This window comes from Lissotriton helveticus, chromosome 6, assembly GCF_964261635.1.
Source record: "Lissotriton helveticus chromosome 6, aLisHel1.1, whole genome shotgun sequence".
In the NCBI taxonomy this organism is placed as follows: Eukaryota; Metazoa; Chordata; class Amphibia; order Caudata; family Salamandridae; genus Lissotriton; species Lissotriton helveticus.
Window position 1 is genome coordinate 461481406 of NC_136067.1, and position 21119 is coordinate 461502524.

The following is a 21119-nucleotide window of genomic DNA, read 5'->3' on the forward strand; positions in this document are numbered from 1 at the left end:
CAGAGACTTCTACACTGTTTAGAACTCTGCACATTAGTCATACAATAGCCAAATGTCATTCACCTTAGTATTCCAGGTAACCTGCACACATTCTAAGTGTATTATTGGGAATGTTGGTGAATAGAAAAGACATAACAGTAAGTTAAGGCAGACATGTACACTTTCTCCTTTATTTTTATATCTTTTTTTCTTGAAAGGGGCCCAACGTACATAGGTTTTCTGTTGGGATCAGAAATAGATATCATGTATGTAGTAAAAGAAAGTTTTAATATATTATTAAATTTATATGCTTTGGAAGGAAGTGGTAAAATATTATTGGATTTTTAATAGTGCAACCTGAGCATCAATATGAAACGTGTTCAAGGTTGATACTGAAAACCTATTAATAATAACAAAACGTCTTTTATATGTGGCTTCATGTAGCATTTATGCAATCTCTAAGGATTGTAAATAACATGCTTATTTGGCGTTCAATATAATGGCACTTAATTTATTTACAGAAGGTTCAAAGTGTGAATTGGCATTCGTCTGATTAAAGCTCGATTTCAAACCCACTGAGCCAACTTACTGAAGAGCTTAGAGGGAGTCATAAGAGGCACAATGGAATATGGTGGTGAAAATTGCAATGGGGAATCATTATTCCACCATACTGCTAGCATTTTCCCCTCTTAAAATATATTATTTGACAACGATTTTAAGTGTTCTTTGAGTTAAATACAGAGCAAGACAATTATACAAGTGGTCAACATGCCATGTAAGGTATTTTAGCTTTTTGATTATTAGCATAGACTGATAGAAATTGATGGTGTACTAAGACTCTGACGACAGCTTCCCTCTGGAATTTAAAACCAGCTGGATGGACTTCTCTGTAGATATTAAAGTCATGATTGCCTCAGTCAGACAAAATAGAAAGTCCCATATTTACTCTATGACGACTATGCACACATCAATAAATATTGTGTGAGAGGGTGCTTGCAACTTTAGCAGTTAGATGCAGTAAACTTACATGCCGTGTTAGACATAATTTTTTGAAAGCCGCCCCTTAAAATAAAGCACCATTTTTTCTTACTCAATAAGGTTTGTTAAGTTGAAGTTCTGAATTCCTCTTTGCAGCATTTCTTATAGGCGACCAACAGCTTTGCTGAGACAGCGATAAAATATATTTCAGTATTCAGCAATTCACCATCAGGGCATGAACAGTGTAGAACTATGGATTACTGAACACTTTGCCAGTAAAAAATTGGCATTTGACCAGCTATTACATAGCGGTCAATATGTTATGTTATGTTATGTTATTGTTATTTGTTGTGCGCACAGCTACTCCATCTAAGGAGCGTCCTGGCGCATTTGACAAGGTAAGGCATAACACAACAGGTGCTAACAGAAAACTAAAAGGGGGCAACTAAAACAGAAAGGTTTTTATGGCTTTCCGGGAAGCCGTGAGGTCCTCCAGCAGGCGAATTTCAACCGGAAGAGAGTTCCAAGTTATTGCAGCTTTAACGCTGAAGGAACGTCCCCCCACGCGGCAAAGCCTGTATCTAGGAACTACAGCAAAGGCCTGGCCTAGGGAACGGAGAGTGCGTGTTGGGACATAGAAAGAAAGAAAGCTGGACATAATTTCAGGGCCTATGCCTCTCAGAATCCTAAAGGTCAAACAAAGGACCTTAAAAAGATACGCTTCCTCACTGGAAGCCAGTGTAAGGAGCGAAGGACACTTGACACCGAGCAAAATCTGGGCAGGCCAACAATCGCTCTGGCCGCAGCATTTTGTACCCGTTGAAGGCGAGTAAGCTCAGCCTGATTAGCCCCAACCAGGAGAGAGCTAGCGTAATCCAGTCGAGAGATGATAGTGGCCTGGATTACCAGCTGCCTGGTTGGGGCATCAAAATATTTGAGGACTGGTCTTAAGCCTCTCAGCAGGCCAAAACAACAGGCAGCTGTTTTTTTGGTGTGTCCTACAAAGGTAAGGCCAGCGTCCAACCAGACTCCCAGATGTTTTAACTCTGACACCGGCGTCGGGGTTGGTCCCAACTCTGGTGGCCACCATTGGTCACCCCATAGTTCCACTCCCCTTCCGACAATCATAACTTCTGTCTTAGTGGCATTGAGCTGGAGACAGTTCCCCGTAAACCAGCTAGCCACCGCCTTCAGTCCATCCTGAAACCTGGGGGCATCTTGTTCCGCATCCCCGCTGAGAGTAAGCGCCAGCTGAGTGTCGTCGGCATATGAGACCAAAGTTAGGCCCCACTGCCTGGCGACCACAGCCAGCGGTCTCACGTACAGATTGAACAACGTGGGACTCAGCATGGCCAATGGCTGGAAATTGGACTTGAAGGGAGGGATGGCAACACAGAAGGAACGATTGCTGAGGAAGGAGCGGAACCACTGTAGCGCCTGGCCCCCGACACCAATCTCCTCGAGCCGACACAGAAGGATATCGTGAGAGACCGTGTCAAAGGCGGCGCTGAGGTCTAACAATATCAGCGCCGCCGTCTGACCGGCATCCAGCACCGCCCGTAGATGCTCTACCATCACGAGGAGAGCAGTGTCCGTGCTGTGACCAGCACGGAAACCATTCTGTGTGGGATCAAGGGCGTTGGTCCGGGTGAGATGTTCTGATAGGGCCAAGCTGACATGAGCCTCCGTTATCTTCGCCGGCCAGGGTAACAGTGAAATGGGACGATAACTTTCGGGCTTCGATGGGTCCAAGGAGGGCTTCTTGATGATTGGGGACACAACCGCCTGCTTCCACTTAGTTGGAACCACACCCGACTCCAGTGAGAGGTTGACTAGGGAGCGTACGACTGAGCGTCCCATAAAGGCCTGGTCTCTAAAAAGAGCAGGTCTTACTGGATCCGATGGAGAGCCAGATTTAACTTGCAAAGCAAGTTTGTCAAACCCCTCCAGAGAAAGAGGGGGAAATGAAAGCAGGGTAGTATGACATAGTGCCCCGTTGGAACTTCCCAGGCCGATCCCTATGCTGGGGAATGCTCGATAGATAGCTTGGACTTTTCCCAGAAAGTAAGAAGCAAGGGATTCGCAGTGGGAGATGGAACCCACAGTCACAGAAGAAGTCCGCTTTGCCAATAGGGAACACAACCCCTGCATACTCATTAGAAAACAATGCATTTAAAATTGATTCAAAGTTGTTTGTACACTGACAATTTAGCTCTAAATGTAAAGGCACTTTATTCGGCTCCTGATAACAATCAAATAATTCTTTCCAGGTTTGGGGGTGAGCTGATTGCAAGATGGCTGTCAAGGCTGTCATAGTTTATTGTATGATTAATTAAAATCATTACAAATATCCCCAAAAATAAAATATCTTTACATTCGCTGTTAAAACTAGACAACATTGATAATGTCCCAGTAGTTACCATGTCTGTTCTTAACCAACACATAAAATGTTATGAATACAATAATTAAAATTAAGTCCAACTTCCATGATCCTGCTAACTAAATAGGTTCTTGATATGTTTTACTATCAGTCCATTTATTATGCAGCTGGCTCCGCTGGGGCCATGCCCAGTCGGTCACACCTCTCTGTTCTCCTCCAGGACGGCTTGCCATAAAAGTTTTCTTACCTCTGCCAGGTATTTTACTACCCGGCGGGCCAGGATTATGGAGAAACCGTCCAGCTAGCGTATTACAGCTTGCCTACACGTACGGATATTCAGTTCATTAAAAATGGGTTTTAAGTACTGTCTCCTCAGGGCCATGACTGCTGGGCATACACATAGAAGGTGGATTAGAGATTCCTAATGATAGCCACATAGTCAACACTGTGGTGTTTGTTTGAAATGTTTCCAGGATGGCTGTAGGTCTTTTGAATCGTTCAAGCCCAAACTGTAGTCTGTGTAGCTCTTTTTTAAATGCCGGCTTAAGTGAGATATTTATAAGAGGTGATGACTGTCCACCCATGCCCACGTTTGGAAGTTGCATTTTTGTCCTCCAGAAAAGATTTCTTTTTTTGCTGCGTCATTGGCCGCTTTACTGATGCTTGCTTTATCTGCCCTATTTACCCATACTGCTTGTATTTCCAAGTCAGCCAAACAAGTTCTCAAATAGCTTCCCCATGAGCTCGATGTTTCTTGGCCCACCTGGTGCCTAATTTCTTCCCAGCATAAGCTGTCCATTGTGTCTGGGTCTGCGGAGCAAAATTTCTGGCATAGCTTTACAAAGCCACTCATGCCCCGAAATTTCTGTTTTTGAAGACCAAATTCAAGCCAGACTAGCGACGGGGAGGCAGACTTTGGCAGATTGAAAACGGCCTTGTAAATCTTTGTCTGGAGATTATTTAATTGCTCACCCTCCTTGCCACCCAAGTGACTAAACCATATGATAGAGTGGGCAAGCTTTGCGCAGCCATCACTTTTAAAAGATGGTTATGATTCAGGCAATCCAATTTTGTTTTTAGTTTTGGCTTTTATGGCCAGTTTGTGCTCCTTGTGTGTTATGCCCTGCACTATTGTTATGCCAAGGTATTTATGGGACCCTTGCTCTTCAACCGTCGTCCCTTTTACCGACGATTTAAACTTAATTTTATTCAGATCCACTAAGCAGACGATTTTTGTTTTTACTTTATTTAGTTCCAAGTTTTCCTTGTCCAAATAGGATGCTAGATTGTTTATCACTCTTTGTAGGGGTTGGCTTAACAGTACCATATCTTCCGCCTACTGTGAAACGGAAATCGGCTTGCTGGCCATGTTCGGCGGATGGCAATCAGCTGCTTCCATGTTTTTGCTGATGTCTGAGAGAAAAAAGTTGAATAGGCTTGGTGCTAACACGCATGCTTGTTTTAAACCTTGCTGCGTGTCGATGCTCGAGGTCGTACAGCATCCATCGCCTAATTTCACTCTTGCCCAGGTGTCGCTGTACAGGGCAATTATTGCATTTAGTAATTGACTTGGCAATCTCCATGCCTTTAGCTTTTCCCAGAGACGCCTTCTGCTCACTCGATCAAAGGTGGATTTTATAGTAACAAAACATGCATACAGTCTTGTTCTCTTTTTTAGTGCATTTTTGGTTAAAAGTGCCAGGATAGCCAGGTTTGTTATTGTACCCATCCCTTGTCTAAAGCCTGTTTGGAATTTGGGAATTAAGTTCTTATCGTCCATCCAATCTCGCAGCTGAACTAGGAGGCAGGAAGCGTAGAGCTTGGCCTCTACATCAATTGGAGATATCAGCCTATAATTCCCTGGTTTACGATGGTCTCCCTGTTTAAATTTTGGATGAATTATGTTCCCTTTCAAAGAAACAGGGACATCGATTTGCATATAGATATGATTGAAGAGAAGCGTTACATTTTCCAACCAGAAATCTGGGTCATTCTTGAAAAGCGCATTAGGTAGCCCATTCAGACCTGCCGCTCCTTCTGTCTTAAGCTTTTGTATTATACCTCGTAGTTGCTTAGTGTTGGTCAGGGTATTTTGTTCTTTACCATCTTTCTCTTGTTCTGGGTCTTTGCGTTCCATGTTGTCCTGACTGGTTTTTATTTTTTCCACTTCCAATGATGTCCCTTGGAAACCCTTAATGGTCCCTAATTCCGTACTACTGTACATGTTCCGCACGTGTTCAACCCACAATTCCTCTCCAGTTCCTGGTTCTTGTTGAAGTCTTACACCTTTGTTCAGATTATTTATGATGCCCCAGAAGTCCCTGCTGTTTGGCAATTTACTTTCACATAATAGTTTTGTCCAGATGGTTTCCTTATATGCTGTTTTAGCATTCCTCAACGTCTTCCATTGCAAGATGGATTCCATGACTTATTCTTTTTTTATGGATGAAAGCATAAGGTCATTGTAATGATCTCAAATGTATATGGGAACGTGCTGCACCTGCACTAGATGAGACAATACCTTTTAAATGTGTAACAGTTCAGTTGAGTTAGTCACTAGCAAAGGATGAAAAAAGAAAACTGTTAAGCAGAAGAAAAGTTTATAAATAATTTGCTGGGCGAAACTAGGCTTTAAAAGCACCCAAATCCGCTCCACCTGCAAATCAGAAAAACTTATAGATTTCAGGCATTTCATGTGGATAATTCAACTTATGTATTCTCCCTGCCTCAAATCACATACATTGCACCCAAAACACATAGGGGCATATTATCAAGGACGGTATTAAAATTATCGCTGGTTTAGCTGAGTAGCCGAGCAGAGGCCACGCCCTTTTTTAGACCACGCCCTCCCGGACCACAATCCCGGAGTGGTATAAATCATGTGCATATTCCGATCGCGCAGCGGGCGAGCACAGCGGGCGCGACGTTTGCGCGCCGAAGGCGCGCCTAAGGCAAGCCCGTCTGTGCCCGTCTGTGCCCGTCCGTGACCGACCGGGGCCAGGGGCCACCCCCCTGCTCAGCCATCATGCCAGACCATCACCTACCACCCGCAGCTCCTGCGCCAATTAAACCAGAAAGTTAGTTCACACTGTTTACATACTTGGGACCTCTCTATCCAACATTCCGCATGTAATCAGTGTGGATTTCACTTCTCCCACAGTATAAAGAAACCCACATCAATTTTGATGCTACTGCTCAACTGCCGCTCACTCCCCAAACACGCCACGGAAATCTCCCTATTGTTGGAGGAGATGAGCCCAGGCGTTCTTTTCGCCACAGAAACATGGCTACAGGAACACTCGGAACCTGACCTGGTACAAGCGCTCCCACCTGGTTATCAAATACTTCGCCTAGACCGCAAAAAAGGCATTGGCGGTGGCCTAGCAGTAATCCACAAATCAGATTACGTTGTCACTAGCACCCTAGTTTCCCAGATTGTGAATGCCTTCCCTTTTTTATAAAATTCAGCGCCACACATACGTTTTCGGGTATGCTCATATATCGTCCACCAGGACCACAAGGGCAGTTTCTTTCGGATCTTGCCTCGATAGCGGCATGTCTTGCAGTTAGCTCTGCTAACTTTACAATCTTAGGTGACCTTAACATCCACCTAGATGACCCAAACGACTCTATAGCCAGAGAACTCTCCTCAAGCTTAATTGCCCTTGAATTACACCAACGTGTTACTGGGCCCACCCACCAAAAAGGACACCTTTTAGACCCTGTCTTTACCAACTGCAAAAACCTTCATGTTGGAAACCCCTCCCCTCTTCCGTGGTCTGACCACTTCCTCATCCCGCTCACTTGGACCCTGCCCCTTCACCTCCCCCCCAAACCCCTGACAACTCAACGTTCCCACAACTGGTCTAAACTCCCTTTGTTTGAGTGGCAGGATCTCCTACAAAACACCAAACCCATTACCACCTCCACTCCCACTCAAGATAATGAGAACTATAACAATTGGATCACCAGTTCCCTAGATAGAGTATTACCACTAAAAAATTCCCATCCTAAGTGGGGCAACCCTACAGCCCCGTGGTATACGAGTGAACTACGAGAGGCCAAACGTGTCTGTAAACAACTTGAGAGGAAATGGCGCCTCAGTTACCTCCCGGCAGACAAAGCAAGCTATCGAACGGCAATCAAACTAAAAAGCAAATATCCATCTAGCTCAGGCCAAATACTTTGAACTTAAGATCGAAAAGGCAGCGTCCAAACCTAGGGAGATTTATCAGATAGCCAAATCCCTTTTGCAACTTCCTGAGGCCCCAAAGCATCACAATAACACTCAGACCCACTGTGAGGAAATAGCTGAGTTTTTCTACCAGAAGATAGAAACCATCAACTCTTCTTTTCCCCCACCGTTATTTTGTCCGCAGACTCCGTCAACATAGGCTGCACGACAGCTCCCCCTTGTACTCTCAATAGCTTTCCCCCACTAGAACTTATTAACCTGGAAAAACTCATGAGCCAGGTTAAATCTGGATCACCTATCGACCCAGCTCCTCCCAGCACTCTCACTCAGATAACCCATCTGATCTCGCCCACCATCCATGACCTGCTCAACTCCTCCCTCCATACCGGTATTGTTCCACCTCCATGGAAAAGAGCAATGGTCAAAGCTTTATTAAAAAAGCCCAGTCTCGTCAATCCAACCCCGCTAACTATCGGCCCATCTCCCTTCTGCCATGGCTTAGTAAACTTCTTGAGAAGCATGTTAACATCGTTCTCACTGACTTCCTAGAAGCCAATAACATACTAGACATCTCTCAGACCGGCTTCAGGCCCGTCACGGTACGGAGACTGCACTGATTGCAGTGACAGAGGAGGCAAGGAGGATCTTGAACGATGGCGGGTCCACGGCCATCGTCCTACTCGACCTAAGTGCCGCCTTCGACACTGTCAATCATAATATCCTACTCCACCGTCTTGACAAAATAGGAGTGTCAGGCACAGCACTGAATTGGTTGAGGTCTTTTCTCACAGATAGATCCTTCCAAGTCTTCGAAAGAGATTTCTCCTCGGCCAGTAGACCCCTCAATTGTGGAGTGCCTCAGGGCTCCTCCCTGAGCCCTACCCTTTTTAATGTCTACCTACGCCCCCTAGCTGATGTCGTCCGCCCATTCGGGGTGAAGATCGTCACTTACGCGGACGACTCGCAGCTAGTGGTAGCACTGGATCCCCCCCTGAACTCTCATCACAGTTTACACACATGCCTTGAAGCCGTCGCTGCTTGGATGTCTGGCTCTTGTCTTAGACTCAACGGGGACAAAACAGAGATAATGCTCCTTGGAAACAACATCGCGAAATCCATTGATCCCATCTGACCCCTCTGTTTAGGAAGTCCCCCGCAACCCAAGGAGCAAATCAAGAGCCTAGGCATCTGGCTCGACCACACTCTAACCTTCAATTTTCAAGCCACCAAGCTTGCTGCAACCTGCTTCGGGCTGATGAGACTACTCCGTAAAATTCTCCCTCTCCTTCCATTTCATTCAAGACGGATTATGGTTCAAGGATTGATCCTCTCCCGTCTCGATTGTGGAAACGCCCTATATCTTGGGGCCCCACAATCTACACTTAACAGACTTCAGGTCATTCAAAATTGTGCGGCAAGAATTCTCCTGGATATTCCTCGCCGAACTTCGGTCAGAGCCAGACTGAGGGACCTTCACTTGCTCCCGGTGAGATCCAGAATTGAATTTAAGTGCATGTGCATCGCACACCGCTCCTACTGGGGAACAGGCCCCTCTATCAACTCCCCTCTGGTGAAAGCCTACCTACCCTCTCGCTCACTCAGATCCGCGACCTCCCACCTCGCCTCAGTACCACGCATTAGGAAAGCCAGGTGTGGAGGCCGCATGCTCTCTTACAACTTAGCTAGGATTTGGAACTCCCTTCCCCTCCATATCAGATCAGAACCTAACCTTCTCGCCTTCCGTAGGCTGCTAAAAACTTGGCTTTTCAGCAAAATTTCAATTTAACTCTTCACTCAGCTCTTCTTATTCCAGCTTCTCCGGCTCAACTCATTTCTTTTCTACAGCGCTGGGACGCCCCTGGGTAGCCATCGCGCTTTACAAATCCTCATTCCATTCCATTCCATTCCAGCTGCAGAAAATTGCCACAAAAGTGGCGATAATGGGTTTGATAATATGCCCTGGAGAATTCCAATAGAAGCCCAATGTGCACACCAGAACATGGACTTCTATTGGAATTCTCAAGGGCATATTATGAAGCCCATTAGCACCGCTTTAGCAGCAGTTTTTTAACCGCTAAACCAGCGATAATTTTTAACGTCGTTCTTGATAATATGCTCCTTAGTTTGTGCTTCATTTCTGGATTACTGGCTGCCTTGCCATGCATTCTTCACGCATGGCAGGGAGAAGCAGTTCAGATAAACTTTACTGATCTGCTTCCAAGTACTCCAGAGTGAAAAAAATGACTCATCCTAAATAATAACCTATAAACTAGTATTGCACCCAACCCCAGCCCCTGACCCCATCCCCCTATCCGCCGTACAATTTATTACTTTAAGATTGCTTTGAGTATTCAATGCCATTAGATGAAGCTTCGGACTTTAAAGAATTTACAAGCTTCTGTTTCAGAAGTAGGATGTCTTTATTGTGCCATCCATTATTACTGCTGATGTGAGTATTTGACTTTTTCTCGCCAACAGTGGGAAGCAATTGATCACTGCTGTGACCTTGCTCAATTTGTGGTCTGGGACTGTTGGGGAGGCTTATTTACTTAGACTTTTTATTGCCCTTGGGTCACGCAAGGCAACACCAAACAACATAAAGGCTTATTTGGGATTTACAAAGCCACGCAAGGCCAAATTTGCATGGCCTTTTGCGACTTTGTAAAGAAATGTAACACAACACAGCAGATTGTGATGTGTTGTGTTATGTTTCTGAGTGGTGGTGATCAAAACGCGGGTGCACATCCCACATTTTTCCGCACTGTCTCAGGTGCCCACCCCGCTTCTTGAACTTTGGATTACGGGTGCCTACCCCGCTTTCTGCTGTGGTTTGATGGTGGGTGCCTACCCCGCGTTTCACTGCCGCAGCCCGATCCTACAGTGCTGAGTACCGTCTGGAGAGGAAGTCAGGCAGCGTCGTGCCTGGCATGGGGCGGGACTTCCAGATGACCGAGGGAAGCCCTGCGTCTAGCAGCCATGGTGATTGAGGCAGAGGGGGCCCGAGGCACATTGTCAGTGCCTGCCCCTGCCACGCGGAAGAACATGCAGGCTTAGGCTGGAGCAGGAGAGAAGAGAGTCTCGCAAGCCCAAGTTTAAGTCCCAGTCCCAACAAAGGGGACCAAGAGAGCTGATGGAGCCTCCCCAGCGAGGGAGGAAACCGGAAGAGTCCAACAAAGATTCGGTGAGTGGGGCTTGAGTAGAGGGAAGCATGAGGCTCAGTGTTGGTGCCTGAGCGGTACCGCTGTTGCGGTCCGCTCCAACAAGGGGGCATGTTTTGCTGATAGAGCCCCAGTGGGGGCCTCCAAGGGTGCAGTGTGCCTTTGCCTCTTGGTTTTTTCTTCAGCTGCCCTGCCATAGCGGGCGGCTGCCACATTGGCTACATTCCTATTGTAGAGTCCCAGTGGGGATCCTGAGGGCACGGAGAAGCCCGTGCCCCTTACCTTTTGGCTATGTCTACAGCTGCCGCACCCGCTAGAGGGCAGCTGCAACGTTGGGGACCAGCTCTTCTCCAGTGCTGGGGCCAGTTTCCTCAGTGGCGCCACCGTAGCGGGCTACTGCAACGAGGGGACATATTTGTTAAAAGGGCACCTGGAGTGCCCATGCCTACAATTTTCCACAGCTGCCCAGCAATTAGTGGGCAGCTGCAACGTTTAGGTCAGGGCCTGTGCGCACTTTCTTCTGTGGCATTGACAGCCGGCCATTGGGACATAGGGCATTCAAGCCCTTTGAAAAGGCCAGTTGGCCTGTGGGTAGTTTGGTGACATTGGTAGAGCACCAGGCTCTACCAAATTGCCTAATGTGTCTGTTACCAAAAGAATGATTTAGGCCCATTGTCTCTATGCTAATTTGTTTATGCTGGTGATAATTAATATGTACTGTGTTTATGCTAATGAGGTTTGGGCCTAATGTGTTTATGCCTAATGTCATGTTATGATGTTTTGGGGAGTGCCTATTTGCATAAGGTGTTTATGGTTATGAGGCTATTGCATAAGGTGTTTATCGTGGTGATGCCCATTGCGTAATTTGTGTATGGTGATGAGGTTTGGGCCTAATGTGGGTTTATGTCTAATGCTAATGTGATAATGCTTAGGTCATTATGGTACCTGTAGTTACTGGTTGTAGTTTGCATTTACTTACCTGATCTGATGGTTCTGACCGTTGCCTGATTAGCCTGGTCCTGTATATAATCCCCTGTGAATATTGCCTGTGCCAGTTGGCACAGTGTAAATGTGTGATTAGGGTTCTAATGTGTTATGCGAATACAAAGGCTATTTTTGATATAGCCTTGCGTCGAGGTCCTTTTGTGGTGTGCCTGGTATGTTGTTGCTGTGTGCGTGTTGCGCAAACGCTTTACACATTGCCTCTGAGATAAGCCTGACTGCTCGTGCCAAACTACCAAGGAGGTGAGCAGGGGTTAGCTTCAGCGTGTAACTCCCTTACCCTGACTAGAGTGGTGGTTTCTGCCTGGCTTTGGCGAAAGCCTTAGCCAACCAGAAATCTAATTTCTAACAGTAGCTTACCCTTGTAGCACTCCTGCTTATTCATGGATTCCAGCAATAAACCAGGAATAAATGCGGGTTACTCCAGGAAAAAGAGTACTTTACAACTGATCGTAGCTAGATCTTAGATCTGCCCCTGTGTGTGGCCCAACTGCATTGACTTATTGTTAACATCTTCATCTTTTTTAAGGTTCACCTTTAAATAGTAATGATAAAATTATAAAATATATATATATTTTTTTGCATGTGCTCTGTATCTGTTCTAGACCTTTCTCGGGGGTCAGTATGAAAAACTATAAAATGAAGGTGAAATGTAAAGCAAGCGAAGTCGAGCGCATTTAAATTCGCAGGAATAAACATATACTATTGCGCACAAAAAGAGTTTTATATATTAAAACAAAGAAAATATGCTATTTTACAGATTGCAATTAGTACATTTGTCATTTAAAATACTGTACATTTTATTTTGCAGCGATACAGTTTGATGACGGTAAACAGATTGTTATATACCAAGACGACTTGGAAGGTACGGATGCTGCGCCAAAGAAACATAATAATACAGTTTGCTGCATATTATTTTTCTGCAGGTTTTTTTGCAAGAAGACAGAGGAGGTCCAATTGTTATTTCATTTTCAGTAACCCGCACAGTAGGGAAAGGTTTTAATGACTTCACAAATTGCAAATATCTTTACATTGCTAGAAGTAATATTGAGAGGAGTTCTGCTTATTTGGTGCATGTTTCTTGGATATTTGAAGCTGGAACAGAAGGGATCAAATGCATTAAAACAAACTACAGCGCCTGAAGCATTTTCATGACCTCCAAGAATAGTAACATAACGTCTCGTTCTTTCCTTTTATCCCAGTTGGCACACTGGTAAAATATTGCCAACATATTTTGCTGACATGGCAAGCTCAGGAGACTAGTTCGACTTCCACATATGTATTTTTCCACTGAAAGTCACCTTATAACAGTATGAGTATTTCTCTGCAAATTTCTTTACAGGTATGAAATAATGCAACTTATTTTATTGTAAATATGAGCATGTGGGCTCAAGTATACTTACATATTTTATTATTATTATCAAGATGATGATGATTAGTATTATTATTATTGTTATTATTACCATTATCATTCCTATTAAAACGATCGGTAAGAATCAACAGGACTAATGCGACCCGCACAGTGGGGCATATTATCAAGGGGGTTTATCTCCGCTTTTTTGGCTTTAAAAGCCAAGAAAGCGGAGATAAAATTATCTCCCTATTACCTAGCTGTCGCTAACACCAGTTAGCGACAGCTAGTAGGAGATAGCGACCATCTTGGGCCCCACTTTGCATGTCAGTGATATTTATCACTAATGACATGCAAAGTGGGCGTGCCAAGATGTTAGCGACTGGAAACAGTCGCTAACATCGCTATCTCCTATTACCAACTTTTGGAGATATTCGCGCTAAGCGCGAATATCTCCAAAAGCTAACACCTGCCCCTGAGCAGTTCTTAACCATGTTATCCAATGGGAGGTGGATAACATGGCTAAGAGCATTAGCTCGGTAATGCATGAATATCGCTGACTTTTCAGCGATATTCATGCATTGCGGCCGTTTTTTATCGCATTTGCGATAAACCTTGGTAATACCAAGGTTTATCTGCGGTAAAAATCGCCGCAACTTAGCGGTAAAATTTTGTCTCTAACCAAGCAATAGCGATAATTATCGCTATTGCTTGGTAATATGCCCCAGTGTTCTGCCATCTAGCAAAGATCTGCAAGGTGTGAGGTGTCTGTCTCATTTCTACAACTACAAGGACTTCTTTGTGTTAGCACAATGTCTTAATAAATTACAATTTTGCTTCTAACCACATGACTTGCCTCATATGCAAGGTTGGTAATGAGACAACTGTTGTGTTTTCAAAAATGATTCGAAAATAGACATTTATATGACAGCGAAGCAGATTTGTAATACATACATAAAGGGCTGGATTCACAAAGGTAACTTACACTGTAGTCCAACACTACATGTGACTGAACACTGGTAATGCAACAACCACCCATAGAAAATAATGAAAGTAGGATTTTTTGTTAAGTCCCTGAGGAAATAATGTTACATTAAATTATTTAAAATAGTTAAAATGCAAAAGAATAAATGATTATTAAAAAATTATGTTTTTATAATCTGATTATAAAATATTGAATAACCTATTTTGAATAACAAAATAATGTAGCTAAGTGTTATCATTTATTGTTACATTGTTTTTTAAAATACGTACCATTTTAAAATATTTGTTCCATTAATCTGTATTTATTGGATGTATGTCATATACTGAGAATGCAGACATCATCTATATTTGTTCAGTAATGGCATCTAATGGTGATATTCACATAAGTTCCCCCATGGGTGAGTGGAACGTATATTGTTATGAACCATGTGCAGAAGGAGACTTCCATGAACAATTATAGGTTGACAAGGATGTTCACATATAAGGTTATATCAACCCCTCATGTGACACCTGTCCATATGGAGGCTGGGGCAGATCTACAGCAGTGGAGGTGGTGGCGGCCTGGCAGATTGATGAGGAACTGCCAACACATAACATGCCAAGGTGGCAATTGAATGGTGATAATGTATATTTATGTGCCCTTTACATTGGGACCTGCTCTATGGCACTAGCATATAGAGCACAATTATCTTAGAGTTAAGGTAGGTCATTTTAAGCAGCATATATCTAAGGTGTATAGTTTTGCCAAGCATAGCAGTGACACACACCAGGCTGGGCGACAGGAATGTTCAGTGGTTCCATGCCTGGTTGCGGTACTGCCATAGATCTTCTGTTGCCTACAGTGTGGCACACACTTTGGCATTATTCACAAAGGCATGTAGTACTGCTGCCTGTATTCATACATGTTTTCTTAAATCAGCAGAACATATGTAAATCTTGCAGTTTCTGTACAGGTCTAAGGGGTAGGGTGTATAGCACTGGCAAGTGTATGATATGTACCAATGTAAGTGGACAGATATGTCTGCTGTTTCTGGAAACGTTGATATGAGTTGTGAGTCAGAGGAGTGGTAAAATGTAGAGGACTGTTTATCTTACCTGGCTGGCAGTAGGCTTCCTTGGGACAGGCAGTCCATACAGAGGTCATGGTACATAGTGTGGAGGACCCCTTCAAGGAGGAGAGGGTGTAGAGAAGTGTGGTCTGGGTCCACTACAAAGTAGAGCCTGTACCACTTTTATCTTGGCACATGTTTCCATCACTCTCATTCTCTCACCTGCCATTGTTTCTTGAAATGCCCCAGGATGAGTACCTTTACCCTCAAAGCACTCACACTGTTGTTGCCCTCCTGCCACATTGCAGACTTCTCCACTCCACCAGCAATGTGTTTGACAGACTATTTGGTTCACTGTATTGGTCTATTACAAGTTTTACCATAATATTTTTTTTGTCCTTATAGAAGTTCCTCTGCTTGAGTGGAAAGTTCTGTATCATGGCTGCTGTGGCTGTTCTCTGCACTAAAGTGTCATACTGTACAAGGTGAACCTAGGGCTTAGAGTTTTGTGCTTCCACTTGCGATGAATCCCAGGTGTGTATTATTTTGTCACCAAAAAAGGAGGAAGAAAGAGGCTAAGGCTAGTTTTGAGTCTAAAGTATCACACTATAACCCATACTCCATGGATCGTGAGAAGCTAGCCTGTCAGAAAGGGGGGAGAGAGCAGGTCTTACCAATTGGATGTTCCTGTTTGGAAAAGAAAATTATTTTCTTTAGTCCCCTCACTCACCAGAGGTTGCCCTTAGGTGACATGTTTCATCATTGGGGCTTCCCAAGCATCTGTTGCTTGGGGCGTGCTGCAACTTGCGAAGGATACGTAGGAGCACTTTTTGTGAAACTATGTGTGGTGTGGTGTATGGTGGAGTGGTGTTTTAAGTGTGAGTTAAAAATACCTAGCTAGAAAGCCTACACATTTATTCTTGCTTCTAGTTGGTATAGTAAAAAGGGGTTAGATGTAGGAATTGGATCCTTAATGTGGTCAAAAACCTAACTATCTCGCCGACATGTTTCAATGTGTCCCCTACACCTTTTCCTCAGGACAACATGAGGACCAGCCTCATGTTTGCCACTCCGATTGTGAACTTATAATGTGGTGTACAAATAAATGCAAATTCACACCTATTGTGTGTATCTTGTATACATACGTTTAAAGATGAATTCGTAGTATCTGTATTAGGGAAGGCCAAATCCCATTTGCAATAGTTCCTCGTGGACTATGCCTAGGAAGTGAAGTATTACATTTAGTGCTTATTACGGTGTTCCTAAAAAGAAGTTGAAACGGTGGGTGATCCTCCATTCGCATCTGTGCATAGTATATCCGTTCAGAGGGAGGGATATATATGTATATATATATTCACTGAAAAAACCATAGGTTATAGACCATATATAGTTAGGAATTAGCATTTAAAAAACCTTATTTTACTCACACAAAACCATTGAAATTCCATATATAGTTAGTTGCACTAACTATATATCGCGCACCCGCAATCCACTGCTGATCATGTCACATATTACATCATTCATGACATGGTCAGTGACATCACTGATGACATCACTGATGACATCTCAAATGACATCACTGATGACATCACTGATGACAACATCCAGTGACTGTATGTTTCTGTAAAGTTAAAATATGTCTTACATATTGAAGAATGAGTGGATGTATAAGTGTCTGGATGAAGGATTTAGTAGGTGCGTGACTGACTGTATGAGTGAGTGATTAAATGTGTCTCACTGAATGCATGGGTTAGTGACTAAACTGTCTTAATTTGTGCATCATTATGTCTGTTGTTCTGTAAACTGCTGCATGTGTTGATCATTAGCTATACGAGAGGCTATATGTGTTATTAATTGGTTGCCCAAGTATTTCTATGGGAGATTGAGTTTGTGTGGGGGTGGCTGGAAGGTGTGTGACTCTATGCATAGATGTGTGAGCAGTTTATTCACTAGGTGTATGAGTTCAAGAGTGCATGTGGAAACAGCTACATGGGCAGTTGACTGTGGCATTGAGTGTATTGATGAGTGAATGGATATCTCAATGCTACATGTCATAGTAAGTACATATGTAAAACACAGTACATGTGAGAGTTGGCATATATAAATAACTGTGCATGAGAGCCACTGAATGAGTGAGTGGTTGTATCGATCATTGTGAACTTGTATCAGGGATTGTATAAGAGAGTAAATATGTGTTAGTATATGTTTCAATAAGTAAGGTGTGTTTAACTGTATAGTTGAAGAAATGGAGGTGAGATTGTTTCTTTGCATGACTGACTGGGTGTGTGAGTAACTCCATGGATGAGTGGCAGTGTGTGAGTGTCTGTATACACTGAGTGTATCTAAGGTTATATTAGAGTCTGAAGAGGTTTATCGTATTAGCACAAGAATGATGTCAAATGAGATGTCATCAGTGATGTCATCAGTGATGTCATTTGAGATGTCATCAGTGATGTCATCAGTGATGTCACTGACCATGTCATGAATGATGTAATATGTGACATGATCAGCAGTGGATTGCGGGTGCGCGATATATAGTTAGTGCAACTAACTATATATGGAATTTCAATGGTTTTGTGTGAGTAAAATAAGGTTTTTTAAATGCTAATTCCTAACTATATATGGTCTATAACCTATGGTTTTTTCAGTGAATTTTCAAAGGTTTTGTAAATGCTAATTCCTAACTATATATGGTCTATAACCTATGGTTTTTTCAGTGAATTTCAATGGTTTTTTAATAGCAAATATCATAAGCTGTCGAATGTCAAGTACGTGGTAAGTGAAAACATTTTCGTGTTTATGCACACTGATCTGCTTTGAATGGTGCCCCCCCCCCTCATTTCTATTAGGAGTACTCTCTCTTTGCAGATAGTGAAAGGTAGTTAACGCAGGCCTTTGCCCCAGTTGTAATCCGTCGTGCCTGCTTCTCTCTCCATTTTTATTGATTGTTATCCAAGTATTTACTGTTTTAGAATTAGTTCTCTTTGGTTCATTCTCTATTTACAAACAAACACAGAGTCGCAATACTCTGTTTAGTCTTTGCAGATAACGAAAAATCGTGTAAAAAAAAAGAAAAGGAATCGAGCAAAATCAGTAGGCCACTAATGTGATCTCTTTTTGACCTCGCTAAAATAGAAACATTAGGAACAACCCCTCATGACAAATACAAAACTAGTGAGATGAACTGAACTCCACACAATGATGGCTGCAAAACAGCTCGGCTCCGCCACCCACCCCGCCCAAAATAACGATAAAGAACGGCTGCCATGATTGGTTGCGGAATGACCACGACAGAGCTACGAAATGGTGCTGCTCTCATGCTAACCCCAGCTTCAGTCTGAAACATCCAGAAACACTGTAGACTACCAATTCGATCAGTTCCGGTAGCGCCCCAATGTAACCCGGTAGAGAAGAACTAGCCCTCCCCTCTTTGACTGATGGTTCTTGTTGCCTGTCCCTTCTGTTGTCATTTAACAGAACTATTTAGCCTGCTGAAAGGGGTTGTGTTCCGACCGCTGGTTGGTGGAGACATTTTGACTATATTCTGTACCTGCGTTGTCGCGTAATGCGTCATATGACGCGCCGCGTTAGCGCATCCGGAAGTCATCCGGGGCGCGCAGCGCGTAACGTAAGCATAACAAGTCATGTGACTTGTTAATAAAACTTTTCATTGGTTCATTTTACTTTTCTTATTGTAATGATGAAAGGCTTGGTCATATGACCTAAAAATTACGCTTTTCATTACTTCCGAACATTATTTTTTCTTAAATATATGTTATAATGTTCCAGGCTAATGTACTTTCCCGGAAATTTTACAACTGTCCTGCAAGTAAAATATATTCTTTTTTCGAGAAAAAGAGCGTTTCTTCGTCCCATGACGGAGCCGTTGAGCAAAAGAGGGTCGACCTGCTGTCTTAGTCGCCGATACGCCTGAATATGAGATTCTTATCGATCACTTTATGTTGCAGGAATAGAAAACACAACAGCCCTTGACCATTTATCTTTACTGCGTTCCTTCGTATTATACCTTTTACCCTTCATGTAATTGGTCTGCTTTATTTCACTTGCCTTTTAATGATTCTAAAACAGTCACTATTATTAAAAACTTTACCAATGTATATACTACTACCATGTTTTCTTTTAAAAACCTTTATTGTGAAAATTTCATTATACAAATACGAGCCTATAACCACGTGGGCCTGCCACAGAGCAAACTGTAATCGTATATGATGAATAGACATTTACACTGTAGAGGAACGTAACGGGCGGGCCATTAGGTTGCAAGAACTAAGGTGTCTAACAGTTACGGAATCGGTGGACGTACATTTTATAATTAAAATACGACAGGGCCAGTTACAATAAAATTATCTAGATATACATTTGCGGGCAAGTACCATGGGTGACGTTAATTCGAACTTTCAACAGTACAGTAATCAATAACACATCAGAACTTAATATCAATAGGGATGTCGAAATAGTCAATCAATTCTCGTCCCCGCCCGCCATGTGCTTCAAAACTGCATACGTATCTCGTGATTTCAAGGTTCTGCAACCAGTACACAACAAGGAGTTACGAGTCCCATTTATTCCGGCGCCATTTTGGGCGAGGACGGGCAGGTCCAGGATATAGTCAAAATGTCTCTACCAACCATCGACTATGATGATGTTCATATGCTGTATTTATTAGAATAACACTCATCTGTCCACATGAAATTAATTTGCCACAATCTAAACATGTCATTTTAATCTTTCCAAAGTTCTTCTAAATATTTGGGACCGTTTCCCTTGCCTCTGAAGCTCTCAGTGCCACTTCTTTGATGAATGTACTGGCAGGTCAGGGGTTCTCCTCCAAATCTCTCTTTTATGCAGCACTATAATTAATTGGTGCCACCTCTCCATATGACGATGCATGGTATAGTTACCACAACTATATTTTTTTTCGGTTCCTCTGGAGAGTTCATCGTGGCAGATGAAGCGTGTAACGTACCGGGCATTTACCTTTTTTTGCATGTACAGGAAAGGAAAAAAAAATCGAGCGTCCGAGTTCTAAGGTGTCCCAGGGCCATTTTAGTGGACCAGGCCCAAATCCAAAGAACAGGCCGCCATTTTGAGAGTCCTCTTGCAGCCGCCTGTCGCTGTAGCATCAAGAGCAGCCGAAACTCAGCTGAATGGCAACTGAAACGGTAAAGGGGCGCCCCACTACAGCAGACGAGCCTCCACCTAGGAAGGCCCATTCACGCCGGCTCCCCCCCCTTCGGGCACCCCACGCCGTTATTCGGAGCAGTATTGTAGGATGGCCACACCAGTGCGGCAACTTGCTAGACATCACCTCGGTGGTAACCGAATCTCAACGCCTTGTGGTGTCTTCTATTCAAAAAACATTGTTATGCTGCCTTCGACCTATTCGCCGCAAGTGCGCACACAACTCAACTGCATAGCTTGCTAGACACCACCTCGGTGCCATCCGGATCTTGGAATGTCAGCACCTTTTGGTGTCTTCTCTTCAGAAAATATTGTTGTGCTGCCTTTGGCCCCATTCGCACATCAGTCCGCTACTGACGCCATCTCACAGGCTAATGGGGCGCCCCACGCCGACTTTCAGCATTGTAGAATGACCACACCAGTACAGCAACTTGCTAGACATCACCTCGGTGCCATCCGGATCTCGGCGCCCCACTGCAGATGAAGTGCCTCTCAACTATGAAACCACCACGGTGACATCCGGATCTTGGCGCGTTGTGCTGCCTTCGGCCTATTCGCACATCGGTCCGCTACTGACGCCATCTCACAGGCTAATGGGGCGACCCACGCCGAGTTTCAGCATTGTAGGATGACCACACCAGTACAGCAACTTGCTAGACATCACCTCGGTGCCATCCGAATCTTGGCATCTCAACGCCTAGTGGTATCTTCCATACAAAAAATATTGTTACGCTGCCTTTGGCCCCATTCGCACATCAGTCCGCAACTTAGACATCACCACGGTGCCATCCGGATCTTGGCATCTCAGCGCCTTGTGGTGTCAGTCAGAAAATATTGTTGC

The 21119-nt window shown here is 43.8% G+C and overlaps 1 protein-coding gene across 1 annotated transcript in view; it reads left to right on the forward strand.

The window, feature by feature from the left end:
* The window catches only part of MYOM2 (myomesin 2), a 724606-nt gene that overhangs the window by 310194 nt on the left and 393293 nt on the right, over nt 1-21119 (forward strand). The window contains exon 13 of the mRNA XM_078647923.1: nt 12504-12557. Within this exon, the coding sequence (XP_078504049.1) occupies nt 12504-12557 (54 nt within the window). The remainder of the gene's footprint in view (nt 1-12503; nt 12558-21119) is intronic.